The sequence below is a fragment of the Liolophura sinensis genome, chromosome 11 (assembly GCF_032854445.1).
Source record: "Liolophura sinensis isolate JHLJ2023 chromosome 11, CUHK_Ljap_v2, whole genome shotgun sequence".
NCBI classification, from domain to species: Eukaryota; Metazoa; Mollusca; class Polyplacophora; order Chitonida; family Chitonidae; genus Liolophura; species Liolophura sinensis.
The window spans coordinates 19,493,818-19,513,685 of record NC_088305.1 but is presented as its reverse complement, the minus strand read 5'-3'; the positions used below and the strand labels follow the sequence as shown (position 1 = coordinate 19,513,685).

The 19,868-nt window shown below is 38.0% G+C and overlaps 1 protein-coding gene across 1 annotated transcript in view; it reads left to right on the top strand.

Annotated features, from left to right (window-relative positions):
* Positions 1-19,608, top strand: part of LOC135477946 (uncharacterized) — a 45,706-nt gene extending 26,098 nt beyond the window's left edge. The window contains exons 2-3 of the mRNA XM_064758181.1: positions 1,920-4,066; positions 13,696-19,608. Of these exons, the coding sequence (XP_064614251.1) occupies positions 2,175-3,710 (1,536 nt within the window). The 5' untranslated portion in view covers positions 1,920-2,174 and the 3' untranslated portion in view covers positions 3,711-4,066; positions 13,696-19,608. The remainder of the gene's footprint in view (positions 1-1,919; positions 4,067-13,695) is intronic.
* The last annotated feature ends 260 nt before the right edge of the window (positions 19,609-19,868 follow it).

Genomic DNA, 19,868 nt, shown 5'->3' with positions numbered 1-19,868 from the left:
AGCTACCTTCCAAACAAACCTCAAACCACCAAACAAACCTCAAACCACCAAACAAACAAACCACAAACCACCTTCCCATCAAACCTCAAACCACCTTCCAAACAAACCTCAAACCACCTTCCAAACAAACCTCAAACCACCTTCCTAACGAACCACAAACCACCTTCCAAACAAACCACTTTCCAAACAAACCACCTTCCAAACGAACCACAAACTACCTTGCAAGCAAACATCAAACCACCTTCCAAACCTCAAACCACCTTGCAAGCAAATCTCAGAATCAGGCAAACTGTGCAACAAATAATCCTGGTTGAAATTTTAGGTCCTTTACTGTAGGTACCAAATATATAGTGCATAAAAAAGGCAGTAGAGTGCCTTCAGAGTGGTCTGGTAGTGTGTTATGTACTGGTTCATTTTGGTGCCTGGTGAATATGACAGTTGTTACGTTGGAAATCATATATAATCTGTTCGCTAAGAACTTACAAAGTGTGAGAAACATGGAAGAACATGATAAACTGCTGTATAATTGGTGAAGGGAGTTGATTGGGTATGGTCATGTGGTATACACATTGCTTGGGAGCCTGATGCTTGTGCTGTAATATTCTCACTCAGCAGTAAAATCTGTTTTTCTCAGCTTGATGCTTCTAGGATAGGGCCTTGATAATTGTCACCTTCCCTTTGAAGAGTGACGAGGGTGTAGTTTGTCTTCCCAACAAATAGGTTATCAGAAATGAGGCTTAGCAGTGACTGTGAAGTGAGAATTTCTTATTATGTAATGTTTTAACTTAATCGTAGGTTTGGTAACATCTAGGGCTGCGACGATCGTGTGAATACCTTAGTAGTCCTTAGCAAATGCCCTAATTTGACATGGATTGTGCCCACGTGAATTTGGACAATTTTGGAGGAAGTCCTGAAAAAGTCTGCAACCTTTTCATATGTGACTTACTCAGTTGATAACGATGTTAGTAACTATATCGAAATGTCGTGTTAAGAAACCAAGAAGTTGTGTATATCCATAAGAATGCCTTGCTCGGAGCACTTTTCATACGTGTGCAAGTTGTTTATTCAAGCATATTTTTTTAACGCATTATTTTGTGTAGACTGATAAAATCTCACTTTTTTTTTAAAGCCCTGAAATTGGCCAATCCAAGCAATGTAGTTTTGTCTCCAAAATCAACTTAAAAATGTGCATAAATTGCACAGAACCTCGCTGTTTCAGATGAGAAAAGGTTGATGAATTAGGGTGACTGTAACATGCATCATATAATGCAGGACTGTAGTGGTGATGAATTGATAAGGAGATATTTACACATCATGAAATGACATTAAAGGCCCTTATTCCTGTCATGCATCATTCTAAATCCCCTCTTTAAGCTGTATCCGACATTATCTTTGAGTAAAGGATGTGTGTATATTTGTGAATGGCCCCTGCATTCTTTGGTGTACCCTATTTCTTTTACTTTTTAGGACGGATATAAATTGTGCTGAAAGCAAGGAATTACATTTCACTCTCTGATTTGTGGGAAAGTAAAGATGTATGAATATTGTGGTCATTAGATGTACTGACCGTGTATATTGGTTAAAAAGAGCTGATGAGGTGTTCAAAAATTAGAAGAATAAGTATATATATATATTAACACACACAGCAAATTCACAACGCTAGCCTTATATCTAAATTTTGATATGTTACATGATACAGCCTGCGATAACTGCGCAGGTTACTTGATACATGATCTTTACATTTTAATAGCACGTCTGAATTTGGCATTTAATACCCCAGTGTCTCAATGTTTTATGCTGCATCACTGAAAAATGAATGCATGTGTGGGGAAAGCTTTTGCTCAAAGTTAAATATACCAAGACCAGCTGTTGTGTTGTTTGGTGAAATGTTCATTATCTTTTTTATTGGTGATTTACAGTCAGTGAAGTGTAACTTGGAGAAGGTCGAGGAAGCTAGCTTTGATAAGAATACATCACAGACAGAAATAGGTTTGGATGTAAGAAACCAACCAGACAGTAAAAGACAAGTTGTGGTAAAAGACTTTCCACTCAAGGAAGTTCCTCTCAGATGTAAAGCACATGACAACAACGACAATAATTTGGTGTCAGGAGCGGGACCTGTTTTGAAGAAAGCGGATACTAATGTAGAAAGTAACAGTCAACAAAGTGGAGATATGGTTGCCGAAACAGTGTTTCCAGAAGTGACAAAATTTATAAGCAACACTTTAAAACATAGACGACAAAGTGTAGATGAATTGAATCAAAATATAAATGAGTCACAGAAATTTTTGGGAAAATTAAACAATAAGGCCAAAAAGTTGAGCTGTTTGCAAGACCCTGAAGGTATTGTTGACGAATTGTCACGCATAAAGAAACTGAAAGAGGATTTGGCTGCTGTGGAAAAGTCTTTGAAGAAAAGATTGAGAAATGAGCAGAATGCATGTGATGTTTCAGGGATTGAAAATATTCCACCACAAAATATAGTCCGTTCAGATTTAGAGACCAGGTCAAGCTGTGGTGACAGCCTGGTAATACACAAACAAAAATCTGACATTTCACAAAAGATACAGTCAAGCAATTGTCAGAGTTCTGCAGATAATGCATTGCTACCCCTTGATTTGTCTGTCAAGTCTGTCACAACTGGATGTATATCAGACAGTTTTCCCCCTTGTGATAAAACATTTGAGTCGTCGGAGAACGTGGATGTTCATCTAACTCCATTCATCACTAAGAAGGTGGAAGACTTAAAACTGATAGAGACCATAACCTTCTCAGGTGAATCAAAAGGAACAGGAGAAAAGCAGCTGACGTGTTCTGAATTGGAGGCGGCAAAAAAACAAGACAATCATTGCTGCGCTCAAACTTCAAAAACTTCAGTTTCTTTGACAAAGCCGTGGTCTGGCGACGCGGTGGCCCCTCACTTTGGTGGTGTTGATCTTAAGATTGTGTCTCCAGTTGCGGAGAAAAAAACACCCCAGACGACGTCTACCTGTGTGGATGGCTTAGACGGAGATTTTGTGGCACCTCCTATCTGGACACCGCTGGCTTTACAATCGGTTGGTGCCTTAACTTTGCCCCGCCCTTGCCCTGAGGCTGAGAAGGGTTCCCACGCTGTCTCAATGGTCGTGGATGCGGGAAGGTGTCAGTCAAACGATGATTCACACAGGCTGCTGTGTTTTGAAAGTCAGTCTCAATCAGCATCTTGCATCCATCACTCAGCAGTAGACAGTGAAGATGGTAGCAGAGCTAGTAGACACCTAGCCTTCTCAGACTGCAAGTCTATGACTCATACCTCTGGCTGCTATCTCCCTGCCAGCTCTCACAACTCTGCTGCAATACCAGTGCTACCAGAACACCAGCCCGCAGCTCATGTTCTGCATAAATGTGGTCAAGCCACACCGGCGGGACACAACCTCCAAGACTCGGCTAAAGATGGACACGCAGATGCAGAGATTTCACGAAAAGACCATCGTCTGTCCGAACAGTTCGCTTTCAACTCCTCAGGTGCCAATCCAGACTCGGGTGCTTCTTGCCAGCCGTTGTTTGAAACTCCGGATTTTCTTAGATCTCCTTCTTTGCACTCCAGCAGTAATTTTTCAGAGAAATCCAGTCCACTTCATCAGGCAGAGCAGTTTCAAGGTCGCCTACAAACATTCCAAGGTCACGGTTGTTTTCAGCCGAGGACGGCGGAAAAAACCGTTGCCTGGTGATAGTTCCAAAGCTGAAGCGCCTGACCAGCACGCCATCAGGCCTCAGGGACGTCGTATTTTCTCCGGGCAGCAGCTCCGCCCAGCGACGGGTCACCCCACCGCTTAGCTCTGAGGTCGGGTCCTTGTCTTTGACTGGAAATCTGTGGAGGAGTCGCCGGCCTGCGGCAGTAGTCAGCCCCACCAGGCCAGCACAGCGCCACCTCACAGGGCGCCTGCAGGCTTCTCAGCAGGTGTATCTAGAGATGTTACTGGACGAAGAATGTGCCCTTTTCACCTGCTGCCGACGCCCCGAGCCCACGGAGGACACCCGGTGCCCCAACCCTGTAGCTAGGCTTCTGTCAGAGGGAGATTCCATGGTGAGTACACTGTAGTATAGTAAATGAAATGACGGCTCAAAATTGAAGATAAACTATTGAAAACTTTAACAAAAAATGCATAAAAACATATGGTGAAATTAAAATTTTAATGCCTGCAAATGTTTGAATGCTGTTTGCCTGCATGGATTTTGAGGTTACATCACTTTTTTTTTTTTTTTCTTTCTTTATTTTCACCAACAGACCAAACTTTTGTTTAATTTTATTTAAGTAGTTGTCCTTAGGCAATAGTTTTCTTAATGAAGCTGATCTTCAGATATTGTTTTACCTGTTGACTTTCTGAACTGTGGTTTGGGTACTTAGCTGTTATGCCAGATTAAGCCAGTTCCAGCCTTAAAAGCTGTGCTTAGAGAAGAAACATGACATCAGAGTATCTCAACTCCAGCTGTATAATTTTTTGGTTCATAAAGCCTAACATAGAATTCAAACATCTGTATGCATTTAACTTAGATTTAAATACATTTTTCGTTTGTCCATCTCAACAACTTTACTTCAATTTTTTGGCTTTCTTCCCTTTTAAACTTGTATTTCCATTGGTTGGTATCACACCTTCATATTCAGTTTTGGACAAGTTTGTGATTACCATACCCCTTGCTGAAATGTCAGGAAGTGTGATTTGGACACTTAAATTTAAGCATACTCCCCAAACACTTGGTTATGCAGGGTGTGTGTTATATGTATTAGCATACTTAGATTTTGTTTCAGGAGTCTGAAAGGTGTAAGAGAGTGATAACACAACCTGGGCTTTGAGATGCGGTGGTTTTACATAGCACACGTGGTGTTGCATCGAAAGCGATAGGCTTCATTATGACTCAATGTTTCGGCATTGCTGAAAAAATGTGAACTACTGAGTCATAATGAACCCATCAGTATTGGTTTTCAGTGTAATTCAAGGTTAATATCTCCTGTAATTAGGAATACATGTAGGTTGTGCAGATGGATAGGAAGATTTGTCTTCTGTTTGTTTCTGTATGTTGTTTTTTGATATGAAAGACTTTCATTTGGTTACATATGGCTTGTGTTGTAGTCCTAAGTTGTTTACTAGTAGGTGTATTTTAATTGTGAAAATGTTAGTCTAAAGTAATCTACTTGTATGTGTGTTATATTATTAAGAAATGTTACAATATTAAAAAATTTACTTGTAGGCATGTTATAATATTAAGTAAGCTACTTGTAGGTGTGTTATATTATTAAGAAATGTACTTGTAGGTGTGCTATATTATTAAGAAATGTACTTGTAGGTGTGTTATAATATGAAGAAATTTACTTGTAGGTGTGTTGTAATATTAAGTACTCTACTTGTAGGTGTGTTATAATATTAAGTACTCTACTTGTAGGTGTGTTATAAGACAGTGTAGCCTCACTTTAAGTACGATAAATCCGACACGACCCAAATCTTGTCCCCAAAAATGTGCGGTGTACTTTCATGCAAGAACAGCTAAAACTGCAAATGAGTAAAGATTTTTCGCCAAGAAATGTACATAAATAACACATGATTTGCTTCAGTTCCTACTATTCGTGCATGACCCATGTGATATTTGATATTTTAGGCTTAAAGGAGAAGAAAACTTAAAACAATGACGCTATAGCCTGAAAAGAGCGCATTTTTTTCTATCTGGTGGTGCCTGCTGCATAATTTTGCGATTTTTACTCCGCATGCACGTAAAGTCTGAAAACGGCAAAGCTGGCATAAATTGCTGAGTTCATCGCATACTCCATCTTTGACGCACTGTAATTTTTGCTGAGGGTGTGTTGCCTCTCAGCCAATGAGAGTTGTTAAAACTGGCGGCTTGTTCGTGTAAACTCGAAACGTATGTCCAACATTCCAGTTTCCTGATTGTCAACTGGAGAACGAACTGTACTGTTCGCTACCCTCTGGGAAGAAAAGTTCTATCGGAAATGTGCCAACTGCACTTCGGCAGTTTCCGATGGCAGTTCTCCTCCTAACACATAATACTTCAGGACTAGTTCTTCGGCAAAATGGAATCGCCCACAGCGGATTTTGGCGCTGACTTTATTTATAATTTATCAGCTTGAGGTACATTTTTTTATGGCATGGTTCCGTGAGGTAATGCGTATTCTTTTCAATGGTATTTGTGTGATATTTAAATTTTCTTCTCCTTAAATCTTTTGAACATTACTTGCGTATAAGTAAAAGAAATGGATTTTTCTATGAATAATGGAAGAGGTTGTAAGTGGTTAATATTTTTTGGCGAGCGTGTGACATTGTTGCATCATTACTTCCGCATGTCAGTAATCCACAACACATTTCGCTCACTGTGCACCTCACAAAGGGATTAATATTTGTACACTTTCAGTAAATGCAGAAAACGTTAACCAGATTATTGGATGGCTATAAAGCGAGGTGTTAAACTGCAGGGAGTGAGATTTGGCTTACCGGCTTGATGACATATGAGAGTTGAGATGAACTCACTCATATGTTTGAGAATGGCTCCTTAACTCTTTTCCTCTTCACTTCATGTAAGACATTGGTTTAGCATGATACACATCAAAATGGCATCGTCTTTTTTGTTTTTTTTGTTCAGTAGCTATAACACGTCACATGATCAGGTTGACAGTTGTCTGCAGTCCTCCATTTTGAATCTGAGGCATCTAAGCTCCAGGAGCTACTTCTGATATGAGAAGGCACGGACAAATCGGATACCAAATTCGTTGTAGCTTTTTGATTTTTTTTTTGTTGTTGAAAAATAACGTGGATGAAACTGTGTTACTGGAATTCAGGTGATGAACTGTTTAACATGCACTGAGTTCTGCAGATTAGCTCAGGCCTGGGATATGACTCGTAGGACGGTGCTTAAATGCTTGAATCCTTAGGTAACAAAAAATGTCATGCGTTTAAAGTAAACTAATAATAAGAAAGCATTTGACAAAACACATTTTACATCGATAAAATTTTGTTCAATGTCAGAATCATGACCTGTAATATAGACTGTAACCCTACATACTAGATCCCAAGGTCGTTTCATTATAGCGCAAGGTGGCCTATAACACGCTCATAAACCTGTCCACAAAGCGACACATTTTAGTGAGGCCACACTGTATTAAGAAATCTACTTGAGGGTGTGTTATAATGTTAAGGATTAGTGTCAAGATTGGGTATTTATTCATAATTACCTACCCCTGTATATTTTGTTAAATTGAGTGTAAAAAAATATTGGAGAAAAGTACAGTAATCTGAGCAATATGGCATGAAAATCACAAGATAATGAGGCTGAGTTTATGCATTTTTTCCACCAACACTCGGTAGTCTCGGCCGAAAGACGTCATACCAGTCCAACCTTTACAAGCTGTCAGAGCTTCACCATTTAGTTCAGTGTTAAAAAAACTGTAAAAGTGACAACAACCATGTCAAATTTCTCCCCGAAATGGTTTGCTGTTCTACATACGGTTGTAAAAACAGGTTGTCGAAGAACCGTGAAGTTATTTTCTTTTTTAAAGTTTCCAGGCAATTTGGCCCTCAGGAAAGAGTTGTTTCATGCCACAAGACGGAAGGGTTTTGTAGCCACCAAACACAGCCAAATCTTTGCCGGGCTGGCGGGAGTTCGGATAAGAAATCTGGAGAGAGCAGAATAATTTCTAACAGCAGGGAGGAAAAATTAGGCTTTAAATATATGTATATAAACTCTGGTGATAGGGCTTGGTGGGTTTTAAACAAAGCAGGAGTTCATTTGTCATTAGTTTGACCAGTATTCTTCAGTATGCCGGTAAAGTGAAAGAAAAGTAGATACAACCACATGATGGCTGTGATTCACACTATGCCATTGGCTGTGTCTCTCCTGTTGGCCAATGAGTGGGCTCCTCACAAATTGTGGACTGTGTACAACAACGCAATGGCCGTTTGACAGCTACAGTAATGCTAGCAGTTTCTGACCAGCTACGGCAGACGATTAAAACCGAAAAGTATCCAAAACTAATCTTGTTTCTTGACTGCGTTAATCAAGAATTAATGACTGGGGTTGAAATACTGGTTATTGATTAAAATAACTCATCAAAACGAAAAGCAAGTAACATCCCTTTGAATACTGCTCAGGGAAGGTGCAAAAGCATTCTTACATGGTGATAATCCAGCCCCCATTGTTTTAATCTCTAATCCAGATTACGAGGATTAGCGGCACCTTAGGGGGAAAAAAAATGATTAAAGCCACCCTTGATAATACATGTACCTGTTTGACGTCCTTGAGGAATTCCGGCCATAATACAACTAGGAAAATTAAACAGTTGTAAGAATTTTTTTTCAGTATTGCCTTGATTAAAAGCACGAAAATTAATTCCCGTAAACCCATTTTTGAAGTAAATCAACTCAGAGAATAGAATGGTATTTATTGTGAAGTGGACAGAAGGAAACAATAGTGTTTAATCTGATATACACACGAAATGTAGATCTACAGTGTAACACTGGATAAAACTATAGCTTATGAATCCGTATTACCAGCGCAGTTGAAAATACCTAGATAAAGATCAAATTCAACGTCTAAAAATCTCGGAATCTGAAGTCTAACCAGGGATGTCAGTGTCATAAAGGGGAACTTCATCATTTTCCACTATGCGTTCAAAGCGATAGCGTAGTATATTTGCTTCTGTGTAGCTAGAATCCATCTCGAAAACGACATCGTTTTGATAAGAATTCACAGGTTATATGGGCCAGTTAGACTCAGGTTGGCCATCTGTGACGTCACCCACTGAGCTTTACCGGTCACCCGGCTGGAGATTGGCTAGGGTAGTAAATCTATTGTTTTTGGTGGATTTAAAGTCATAATTACGTTTCTCAGAGGCCCTCCTGGTATCATACTGTAAAACAGGTTATAATCTTTATTCTGAAGACAAGTAGCTAAATTTGGACACTAATCCTTTAAGAAATCTACTTGTAGGTTTGTTATACCTGTCAAAATGTAACAGTGTTAAGAAAGCTACTTGTAGGTGTGTTATAGTGTTAAGAAATTTACTTGTACTTGTACATGTAGATGTGTTATAATGTTAAGAAAGCTACCTGTAGGTGTATTATAATCATGAAAGCTTTACAGTGATCTGCTTGTAGGTGTGTTATAATGTTAAAGATTATAGTATTAGGTCATCTACTTTGTAGATATTTTATAAGTGTATGGGAAAATTGATCCAGCCAGTTGATCTGATACAGATTTATTTGCCCAATTTACTGACACACTTGCAGGTAACTCCTTAAGCTGATACTTTATATTGTAAGATCTTGATTTAGGGCAGGTTTGAAGTGGTGGGTTTTTTTTTTGGGGGGGGGGGTTGTTTGTTTGTTTGTTTGTTTTCTTTCTTTAATTTTTGCAGCATTATTTTGAAGAGTGATTCAATGCGATCATGAATTCATCAAATTATTAAGAAGTAACAACATGGTATATGCTTTGAAGTCATTTTTTAGAACATCTCATGGAGATACATATGATAATATGTACTTGTTATTTTCTTTGTAAAAATTTTCAGTGTAACTGTTTACACTGTGAAAATAAGGACCACATCCTATCCTGGGGTCAGGCGTCGTAACTTTACGCCGGCCTAATCACCATGACGTCGCATGCTAATGGTCTTCACCACCTTGGTATTTGCGACCAGCATAACATTACTACTACCGCGTTGAGAAACTGACCCCTGAACTGAAAATTATCCATTGGCTCCAACTAGTGAAGACGTTGAAAAGCAATAAATCTTTCATGCTTCCTCACAGTGTACAGGCTCCTGGCAGTTTATTTATGCTTGAAAGGTCTCTGTCAATCCTTTTTTTTTTGTTGTTGTTGATTTCAGACACATTTTCCACCACTTTGCAGCTTTAATATTCTGCCGCAATTTTCGCAACACATTTTATAGGGCGTACAAATCTTATTTTCCAGAGCTGTTTCTGTTTTAATATAATACATGAACTTAAAAAAAGAAAAGAAAAAATGCGTGAGAAAGAGAAATCTGTTGGCAGTGGTTGCCTGGGAAAGCAATAAATCTGTCATAATCCCCCGACAGAGTCCAAACTTTCAGCAGTTTATGCATGTATGACTAAAGCTTTGTGCATTGAAGATGGTCCCTATCAAGCCTTTTCCCTGGTGATTTCAGACATGTTTTCGACTGTTTTCCTGGTTTAATATCCCGCCACAATTTTGACACATTGAGTTGCTCAGCAACCTGAGCATGGGAACTTTTTTTTTTCACATTTCCTGTTCCAAATTTTAAAGAGACAAAACAAATATATAGTGATGACATAAAGCAAGTTTAGGATAAAATTTACCTGTAATATACATGTAGGATTCATATGATTTACAGTATTTTACCTAAAGAGGAACTTTTTTTTTCTTTCTTGATTCTGATTGATTTCTCCACTCTGTAAGACTGCTTAAGAGCTTTTTTGTGAAATTTGATTAATTTCCTATGGGGAAAAGGTAAGTGTTAGCATTAAAAATATCATTCCAAGGCCTTTAGGAACTTCTGAAAGTGCATTTTACAGGTGAAAACTGTAGTTGAAATACAGTATACCCAAATTCCTCAACCTTTTCGCATACAAAAGAGCAGCTTTCAGTGCAATGTATTCACATTTTTTGAGACAAACCTACATTGGTTGGATAGGCCAATTTCAGGGCTTCACAAAAAGTGTCGTTTTATCAGTCTACACAGTGTAATGCCCTCAGAATTTGCTTGAATAAACTCCTAGCAAACATGCGAGAAGGTTCAAGAATTACAGTATGCAGTTTTCATTTGCTAAGGTTGTAATTAGAAAAATGCTTAATTCCCACAGCAGTTATCACTTTATAGCTTTTGTTAGTGGCTGCGTTGAAAAACATTACAGTTTTCGTGATCCCCACAGTTTATAGACACACAGCAATTCATACATGTTTGACTGAAGGCTTTATTGGAGCAGTGAAGAAAATCCATATAATTTTTCTCGGCATTTTCACGAGCACATGTATCTCCATTTTGTTGATATCCAGCCACAATTTTCAGATTGTATCATTGAGTTTGGTCTTAATTAGGCCTTTAAGCCATGTGAAGACACAAAAATAGTCAAAATTCCTTGTTCAAAATTCTGAAAATTGAATAAAGATGAATTGAAGATGTCTGTTAAGATCGAGATGCCTCTTAAGGTTTCTTTCTGAATATGCATTCTGGATTACCAGTAGATACTGCTATGGCTGTTTTTATTTGTCTTTGTCGAAAGCTGGAAAATTTAAAACACGAAAACAGTTAAAGTATGTAAATTATTTTTTCTGTTTTGTTCTTGTTCAAAACACCCCTGCTCATTGAAATATTCTGTCTATATGTCTTTTAGGAAATCAAGAAAATACATCAGAAGTTTTAATATTGGGGCTTCAGATAAGAAAACATATGACTGCTTTGTTAATTGTGTTTTATAGTGTAATAATGCTCCTATATATCTTAGTAAAATCAACATTTTCTAGAAATCAAATGCAATTTATTTTTAATATTTAAGCGCTATGTTTAATGAATTTTCACTTGTATCACAGGGGTGAAACTGAAGTGGCCAGAATAAACCAATCACCTTTGTCAAAAACTTGTACCCTAATTCCTCAACATTTTATCTGTCTACACCAAATAATGCCTTCAGAATATGCTTGAAACGGCACCTTGCAAACATGTGAAAAGGTTGAAGAATTTGTACAGTCCCATACAAATTTAATAACTGTAATAGTTAATGTACATTTAGGAATCGATGCCTGTGTTACCTGTAAATCTGTTTAGCAATTGAGTTAAGAAATTATGCAAAGCTAAAAAAAATTTGAACCTTCGTAGTTGCATATTATGGCCTTTGAGACCTAGTGGTGGTATTACACTATAACCAAGGAACCTGGGAGCCTCTCACTGTTGAGGTCGCTGTGAGTTCAAATCTAGCTCGTGTTGGCTTTCTCTCTGGTCATACATGGGGGGGGGGGGGTACCTGAGCTGGTTATCAGTTTCTCCCAGGCTCGGCCCGATTTCCTCCCATCATAATGCTGGCTACCATCAGTGAAATATTCTTGAGAGTGGTGTAAATCATTAGTGCATGTTACATGTACATTCACCGATGCGCCTAAAGTTGGCTTGGTGCTTTTACAAAGGTTGATACTCCTGGTGTTTGTAGAGATCTACAATGTTGGCCTTATGTGCCTCAGAAGTTGCATTTTTTACACGTCAGACTGTAGGTGAAATACAGTAACTGTTTAGTTAACGAGACCTTAGAGCAGATCGTTAACCTGTGTAATGATCAGACAGGTGATATGTAGGATGCGTTAGATGTGCCCCCCCATGCAAGGTTCACAGAAGGCTTTGAAAACCTTGTTGGTAGTGGATTTTCCGAGGGTTCAGGGTACGGAGTAAAACTTAAATCAAATAAATTGGAAACCTGAGTTGGGAAAGTAATTCTTTGTAGAAAAGCCTGGAAAAGCAGGATTTTTGTTTGTGCTTCTCTGTTGGGCTGGAAAAACCTTGCCATTAATGGATTTATTCATCTATTTGATTTGAGTTTTTACGCTGTACACAAGAATATTTCACTTATAATACGATGGCAGCTGGGATGAAATACTTTGAGTTTGAAAAAGCTTGGGGGAAGTGCAAGTTGTATTATTTAACTAAATAATCCTCCATAAATAAAGTTGTTGTTATTATTATTATTATTATTATTATTATTATGTATGAAGACTTTGGGTGTTGTGATTGTCTTGTCTACGGTAGTGCCTGGTACTTAGCCTCTTATCTCTCGCTACACCCGCACTCAGCCCCTCTACTGAGTTAATCAGCGTACAGCTTGCATCAGGTTCCCACGGTCTGATTCCCCGCCTGGGCCACATAAACAGGTGGGAGAGACAACTCAGAGCTTTACCTAGAAGCCATTAGAGAAACATTCCGCTGGAATTGCTTACAGGAGAAATTGACTTGTCTTGCAATGCCCCCAGGAGAAATGATTACACATGTGATAAAAACTTTGTGAGTTAGAGCAGGTCGTGTTTTTATGGATGCTCTTTTTGCCCATTTATTATCCACTTGCATCAGTTCTGTATTTATCCATGCTGTACTCATACAGTTCAGCTTGCCCCAAAATATGCAGCTGAAATGAAGATTTCAGATAGATGCTGAAAGAAACTGAAAGATTCAGAAAGAAGCTTGGAGGACGTATAACCTTTTGGACAGTTGTTGAAGGAAATTGAAGCCTTCAGACAGTTATACTGTGGGAAAGAAATTGAAACTGTCAAAAGTGTCTGAAGAAAGGAATTAAAATCTTCAGAAAGTTTCTGAAGGAAATTGAACCTTTCAGAAAACCATTAATAAATGAAAATGGAAATTGCTGTGGCTGCTTCAACTGTGGCCTTACCTCAGGGGATTTGTCAAGTTCCTGGCGATATGTGGTGGATTAAACCTGGACCCATTTTCGCAAAATTTAATAAATCTAATTTCTCATACTTTTTTCTTGCCGTATGATGTTTCAAAAAATTGGTTCACAGAGTTTTATGGAAGTGGGACTTGAATTCTGTCGCAAAAAGTGAAAAATTCTTAATTGGGACATTAGACATCAATCAATCAAATAAATAAATAATTAAATACACTGTAAGTACGAATAATCATTTGCTTTGCATTATTTGCTTTGTTGTCAGCATTTCCTGCCGATCTCAGACGATTATCACAGGGAGAGTGCTCAGTTGGCGGGATCGGCCTTCAGCACCTACACCCCCGTCCATACACGCAGCATGGAACGTCCTAACTGATGAGCTGACCAGTATGGAGACAGGAAAAATGGACCAGTCCAGAGTGGACAGAGATCTATATTAACAGTCACGAGCCACATGCACATTTGTCTTCTTGCTCTGTTTTGGGCAACCATTACCTGATGATGTGGTGGTCACACCTGGATGAATGCAGGTGATCGGAGACGACAGGTGAGCTGTGTGATTAGCACAGCTTCCTTTTAGTCTGGTGTAACTAGGCATTCTTGCTGTCTGTTGGCCAACCATCTTGTAAGGAATATGGCAACTTTTACCTGACAATGTGGTGAACACACCTGGATGAGTGGAGACCACAGGCGAGCTATGGTCAGTACAGCTTCCTTTGTTCCAAGAATAATATGGCTCTTTTTAAACTTCCTGAGTCTAACAATCTGGAGGTCAGTCATAACAGTATGTCTTGAGCAGGATTGGGTTTTTTTTTTGCTACTTTGTTGTTGTCGTACTTGTGTCTGGTCAGAGCAAATGCCTGGAACTGGGAATTTCAAGATTGGCTTCTGAGGTTGAGATTTGACTTTACAGGTTTTATCTGCACTTAGTTTATTAGGATGATATGACCAACAGATGAACAAGGGAGACATTGACTCATTTGATTGTACACAAATTGTTTTGGACCAACGGTATGGTTTGTTATGTTGTGAAGACTCCTGAAGCATTTGCCTGTAGCCAGTAGGTATGCAGCATTGTGCAATTATGTCAGATCTCATCACTGATTGGACAGATTGGTCAGGAGATGAACCAATGAAAACAATCTCAAGGAAAAATAGCCAAAATATGTATACATAATGGTTTGTTTACTTGTTTATACCCCTTGATTTACAAAGAGGATGACAAGATTGTACTGAATCAAGTCTGGGCAAGAAAGCTGCAAATTTATCTACTGATTTGTTGTTATATTGATTTTTTGTTGTTTGTTTTTTTTTCCTTTATAAAAGGATTCTGTCCTGGTGATGTTTTACTTTTTGTAAATCAGAAGGAAAATGAAATAATATTTGTAAAAAATGATGATAGGCACCTCGGTGTTTAGCATCATTCAGATTAATTTTGATCTCTAAGACGTGAAAAGCCCTTGTCTTAAAACAACCATGTTGGTGTAATGTGATTGAAAGTTTCACAGTTTTGAAGACATGAGGATGCATTTGTTTTCATTTTATTTGTACAGGTACACATGTAACATATAAATTATGTTACATGTAAATTTCACATGTAAATTTTACGTCATTTTTGATTCGGTCTGTGTTTAATAATTGCTAGGTTTAGTGAACAGAATGTTCAACTTCCTTTTTTTGTCACATAAATAATCCCATATGCTGAGTTAATACCAGTTTTAATTCACTTTTTGCATGTCAGACATTTTCTCATTTTTTTTTGTTCTTTTTTATTAAGTTCATATAAACAATATTGTAGGAATACTGAACATCTGTTTTCGTGGATACTACTCATTAAACACTGATAAAATAAATCAGTGTGTTCATTTTTTTTTCTTCCAGTGGCAGCAGCTTTGTAAAATTTGTGAGCAACAACACAGTTGACTGAACTATTCTATACTGTAACCTATCATCTACATGTGTGTGTGGTAAAGCTGTCATATCACAGTTTGAAACTTTGAGAAAGTGCACATATTGACTACATGTACCTTGTAACATTTTGTGAATATCCAATTATTACAACAAAACGGGAATGTTTTTTTTGGTTTTTATTTGTTTTTTTGCCTTCACGCAAATATTAGTGGTATTGGAGCATTTTATATAGTTATGCGACAGCACTTGTATCACCTGACCATGAATGATGTGGGAGTTTTATATTCCTTTCATGATTGGTCGACTAAAGCTGATGGCGCTCAGCCAATCATGCAGGAGTTTTTTTTGTATTTCTTTCATGATTGGTCGACTAAAGTTGGTGGCACTCAGCGAGTCATAGAGGAATTTTCTTTATATTCATTTCATGATTGGTCGACTAAAGCTGGTGTCACTCAATCAATCATATGGAGGTTTTCTTTATATTCTTTTCATGATTGGTTGACTAAATAACATGGTGTCTTCTAAATATCAGTCAGATATGGTCTTAAACAGTGTTTTGATTTGCGAAAAGATTTACATTTGCATGTTTGTAGCTGGTTTTCACACACTAAAAGCTAGATTATGTAAAATTCATCTGTGTAATTATAGTTTGTGATTAATTTTTTATTTGATGAACAATTCACAAGAAGGCATGTGCTTCTCAGTTATACATGTATGTTATATTACTACATGTATGACAGTGTGTTGACCAAATGTGTATTAATTTTCTGTTCAGCCATATATGCAATGGCCAGTTTTTCCAGGAATAGCATGAAAACAGTAGAAACCAATTTCACATAACCTTCATAAAAAATGATGTTGCCTAGGTTGCAACAACTCAAGCTAAAGGGATTCGTGAGAAAAACAGCATAACACTTAGATTTTTAAAATGATGAAATTTTTACAGCAAGAAAAATGTTTATGCTCGATCACATGTTTACAGCATATTATTTTTTTTTCTTAATTGTTCAAAGAAATGCAAACTTATTGCGATGACTGTATATTCTTTTTTTTTTTTTTTTTAATGGCTGACTGTAATCCTTGTAACTTGTGATATTTACATAGTTTCTTCTCGAGTTCACTCATTACCTGAAACTGCTGTTGTTGAATATCTGTAATTAGTGGGTTTCAATTCGGGTTAAGCTTGAATCAGAACAGAGTTTATATTTGAGATAATGCTAAAGCCAAAGCTTCGTTTTGAGGAAAGATTTAGTGAATATTATTCACCTATTTGATGTGGTCTTAAAGTGTTCGTTTGGAATTTCTTTGTCAGCCACAAATCCAGCTAAAGGTTTTTAAGAATATTGTTTAATTTATTTCCATTACTGATTTTGTTGTGCTGAATCTTCAAATATCATTTTTGGTTGCAATCCTGGCGTTAATTCGGGCATTTCTGTGTTTTGGTCTTGCATTGTCATCAGTTAGGTCAAGTGGGATTACATACTCTCTCTTGCTCCGCCTGGCACACAAACAGGGGAGATAACTGAGCACATGCAACAGCATGTTTAATATGTTACTGATAAAGAACACCTTTAGTGTAGATTTTGATTGTTGTCCTTATCATGAGATAAATGACTTTCAAAACGGAGCAAAAGCAGTGTTTGAATGAAGTAAATATATGCACAGTTCAGCATGGATTAGCAGAATCCATGGTTTAAGATAATCAAAGTAGGGGTAAATATGCATATTTTGATAGTCGGAGACATATCCCTTACTGCGCATGTGCTGCTCACTTATTCACTTTATATCACTGCCACCGATAGACGAGCTTGACATTGGGAGCCTCTGCGACACACGTATGCTTGTTTAAACTTAGCCTCATCACTGACGCCCTTGCACAGAACTGTCTAATAAAGATTCAGCTATAAAACAGTTTCATTTGTTGGTTAGAACCATGCTGTATAAGCTTGAGACAGAATACGTGTGTTTTCTGATATCACTTCCTGCCTCATCACTTCGACCCCAGTGACATTAGGGTGGTTCAAGATTTCTGTACAAAAAATTTGGCTTAGTGGTGGCAGTGATGTAAAGCGGACGCAGAGAGCGAGGGAAACTGTTACACCCAGCTGTAATTGCTGTACAGGAGGACAGAATTCAGCGATGCCAGTACAAAGCAGTTTGTGGAAGTGGCGGTCAGTTGAATTGGCCTGGTCCAGATTAGGTGATCTGACATGGACGAGACATTAGACATGGGCTAAGATGTTATCTTTGTAGCTTTGGTGATACAGGGTTTTCTGCAGGAACTGTTGAAAAAAGGAGGTCAGGACTGACAAGTAAACAGCTGAAGTGACTAATTAGAGTATAATTAGCCTGTAGAGTTAATCAGTCACAGTGCGCATGGTAGGCTGCTGAATTGAGTGTGATCCGTTGAGGTGACATTTTTTTTAATCCCCTGAGGCGGCGCTAGTGTGAAGTAAAACTTTGAGCCATTTATGCGTCAGACAATGGATTGTAGCGTAACGTCTACACCGTTACAATGTATCAGTTTCTGTTGTAATGGTGCGCTGTATTTAATGTGACATCATCATGATTAACCGGGAAAGGAACATTTGACGTCAGTAAAATGTCATGAGCCTGCTGCCGGGCGTTTGACAGGTCCCAATTATAGTGAAACACTGTGAAGTTACGGTACCCCAATTAAACGGCTGAAATGACTGATTATACCAGAATGACTGTGGAGTTACGGCTGAAATGGCTGTAATTATAGTGGACTACTATGGAGATATATAATTGCACTATCCACGGCTTATTGTGCCCTTCCACTTGCCAAAACTTTAAAAAACGCTTGTCTAAATTTCTGCGGTTCCCTCTGTAGATTGGTACTAATGTCCTGGATGTGACTTTTTTATGTGAAGTTCGGGTATTTGTTTGTTCACACTGACGACAGCCTTTGTGCTGGAAACTCCCTGATTATCACCTTCATCATCATCACTGGTTTGATTATGGTGTTTTTGGGCTACCATTGACCCAGTTTCGTAGCCATATCGATGTAGCGCTAGGTCTCATGTGGAACTTGTTCGGTCCTGCTGTACAATGCTGATCATCGTTACATATGCCTTACTGGGCTTTGTTATCACGACAGGAAGAGTTTGATGGTGGTGTTCTGTTCATTATTTGTTTGATTTTGTTCTATATATAAATACATGTGTTGTCTTTGTGTCTGCTGGTATCAGATGCATGACCACTCAGTCATATAAACATATTCTGTTTTTCTCTATTACCATCTTCTTTCAGACCCGTTGACCTTGGGTGTAAAATGTAAAAAGCACTTTTTTTCAGCAGATTTTTAAGTCAAGTAACGTAGTTACAAAAAGCAGTGAAATGGTATCATTCTTCATGTTCAGGTATCGAAAAAATGACTACTTATCTGGAAAGATGGAGATTCCTAAGGAGATTTTAAAGAAGTCAAATTTCAGATTGTCTTAGATTTTTCACCCCGGTGATGATTTGCTGTTATAATAGAATGTGTACTGTAAATCACCTGTAATGTGACGTAAGTATCAGTGAATTAATCACCCTGCTGACGAAGAGAGTGAAAAGTCATGTGAAGTTGTACGATTTACTGTATTAGACCTGGTGATCCACTTATTAATTTGATGTAACACCCAAAGTAGTGTAACTGCGAATGACGAAATGCTCATTTTTGCTCAGTATTTAAGTCAAAATGAGCCTTTTCGGAGTTACACTATTACTGTATTACTGTATTAAATCACCTGACTTTAATCACCTGATTAAAGTGATTTACTTTAATATCATAACTCCAAGTGATTTTTTAGCCAATAATCACCCTTCTGTAGTACTGCGGGACGATAACATAGTGTTCTTTTAGATTTTTGCTTTTTTCCCTTACCACAGGAAAATGGCTGTCTTTGTAGTAGATAGCTTAACCTATGCACTATGTACATTATACAGGCAGATTGTGTTGTGTGTATGCATAACCCTTTTATCTACATTTGTTGTATTGTAACAGACATTTTGACTGTAAACTACTGGGATTGTCGGGAGTGTTTCATCTCACCTAAAGCAAATGTTAATGTGTACGGGCCTGTATGCAGGTATTAATAAGCTGTTTCAGACAGTTTGTTTACATCTGGTAATATTTAATATTATTTTAGTAAATCTGTAACTGATATACGCAACAATGAATGAAGAGGATATGTAAGCCGTTTTTCCCAGTGGTTGAATTAGATGTATAGGGAATTGATACCTGTGCAGAATAAAATATATGTGATGCTTTTTGCTAAAAGAACTTGTTAATCGTGCTCTTATGTCCCTTGGTTTACAGGCTGGAGCGGTGTTGTCTTGATCTTGTATTCTGTAAATCTGGCCTGGACTCGCCTTCCTACAAGAAAACACAGTAGGTGTACACACACCTGATGACTCCTCGTCATAAAAATTGTTAAGTACAACATAAAACCCAAAGCATACATACATAAACTGATATTGAACCACTCTATGGGCAGCGGTTCGTCATCATATGACTGAAAA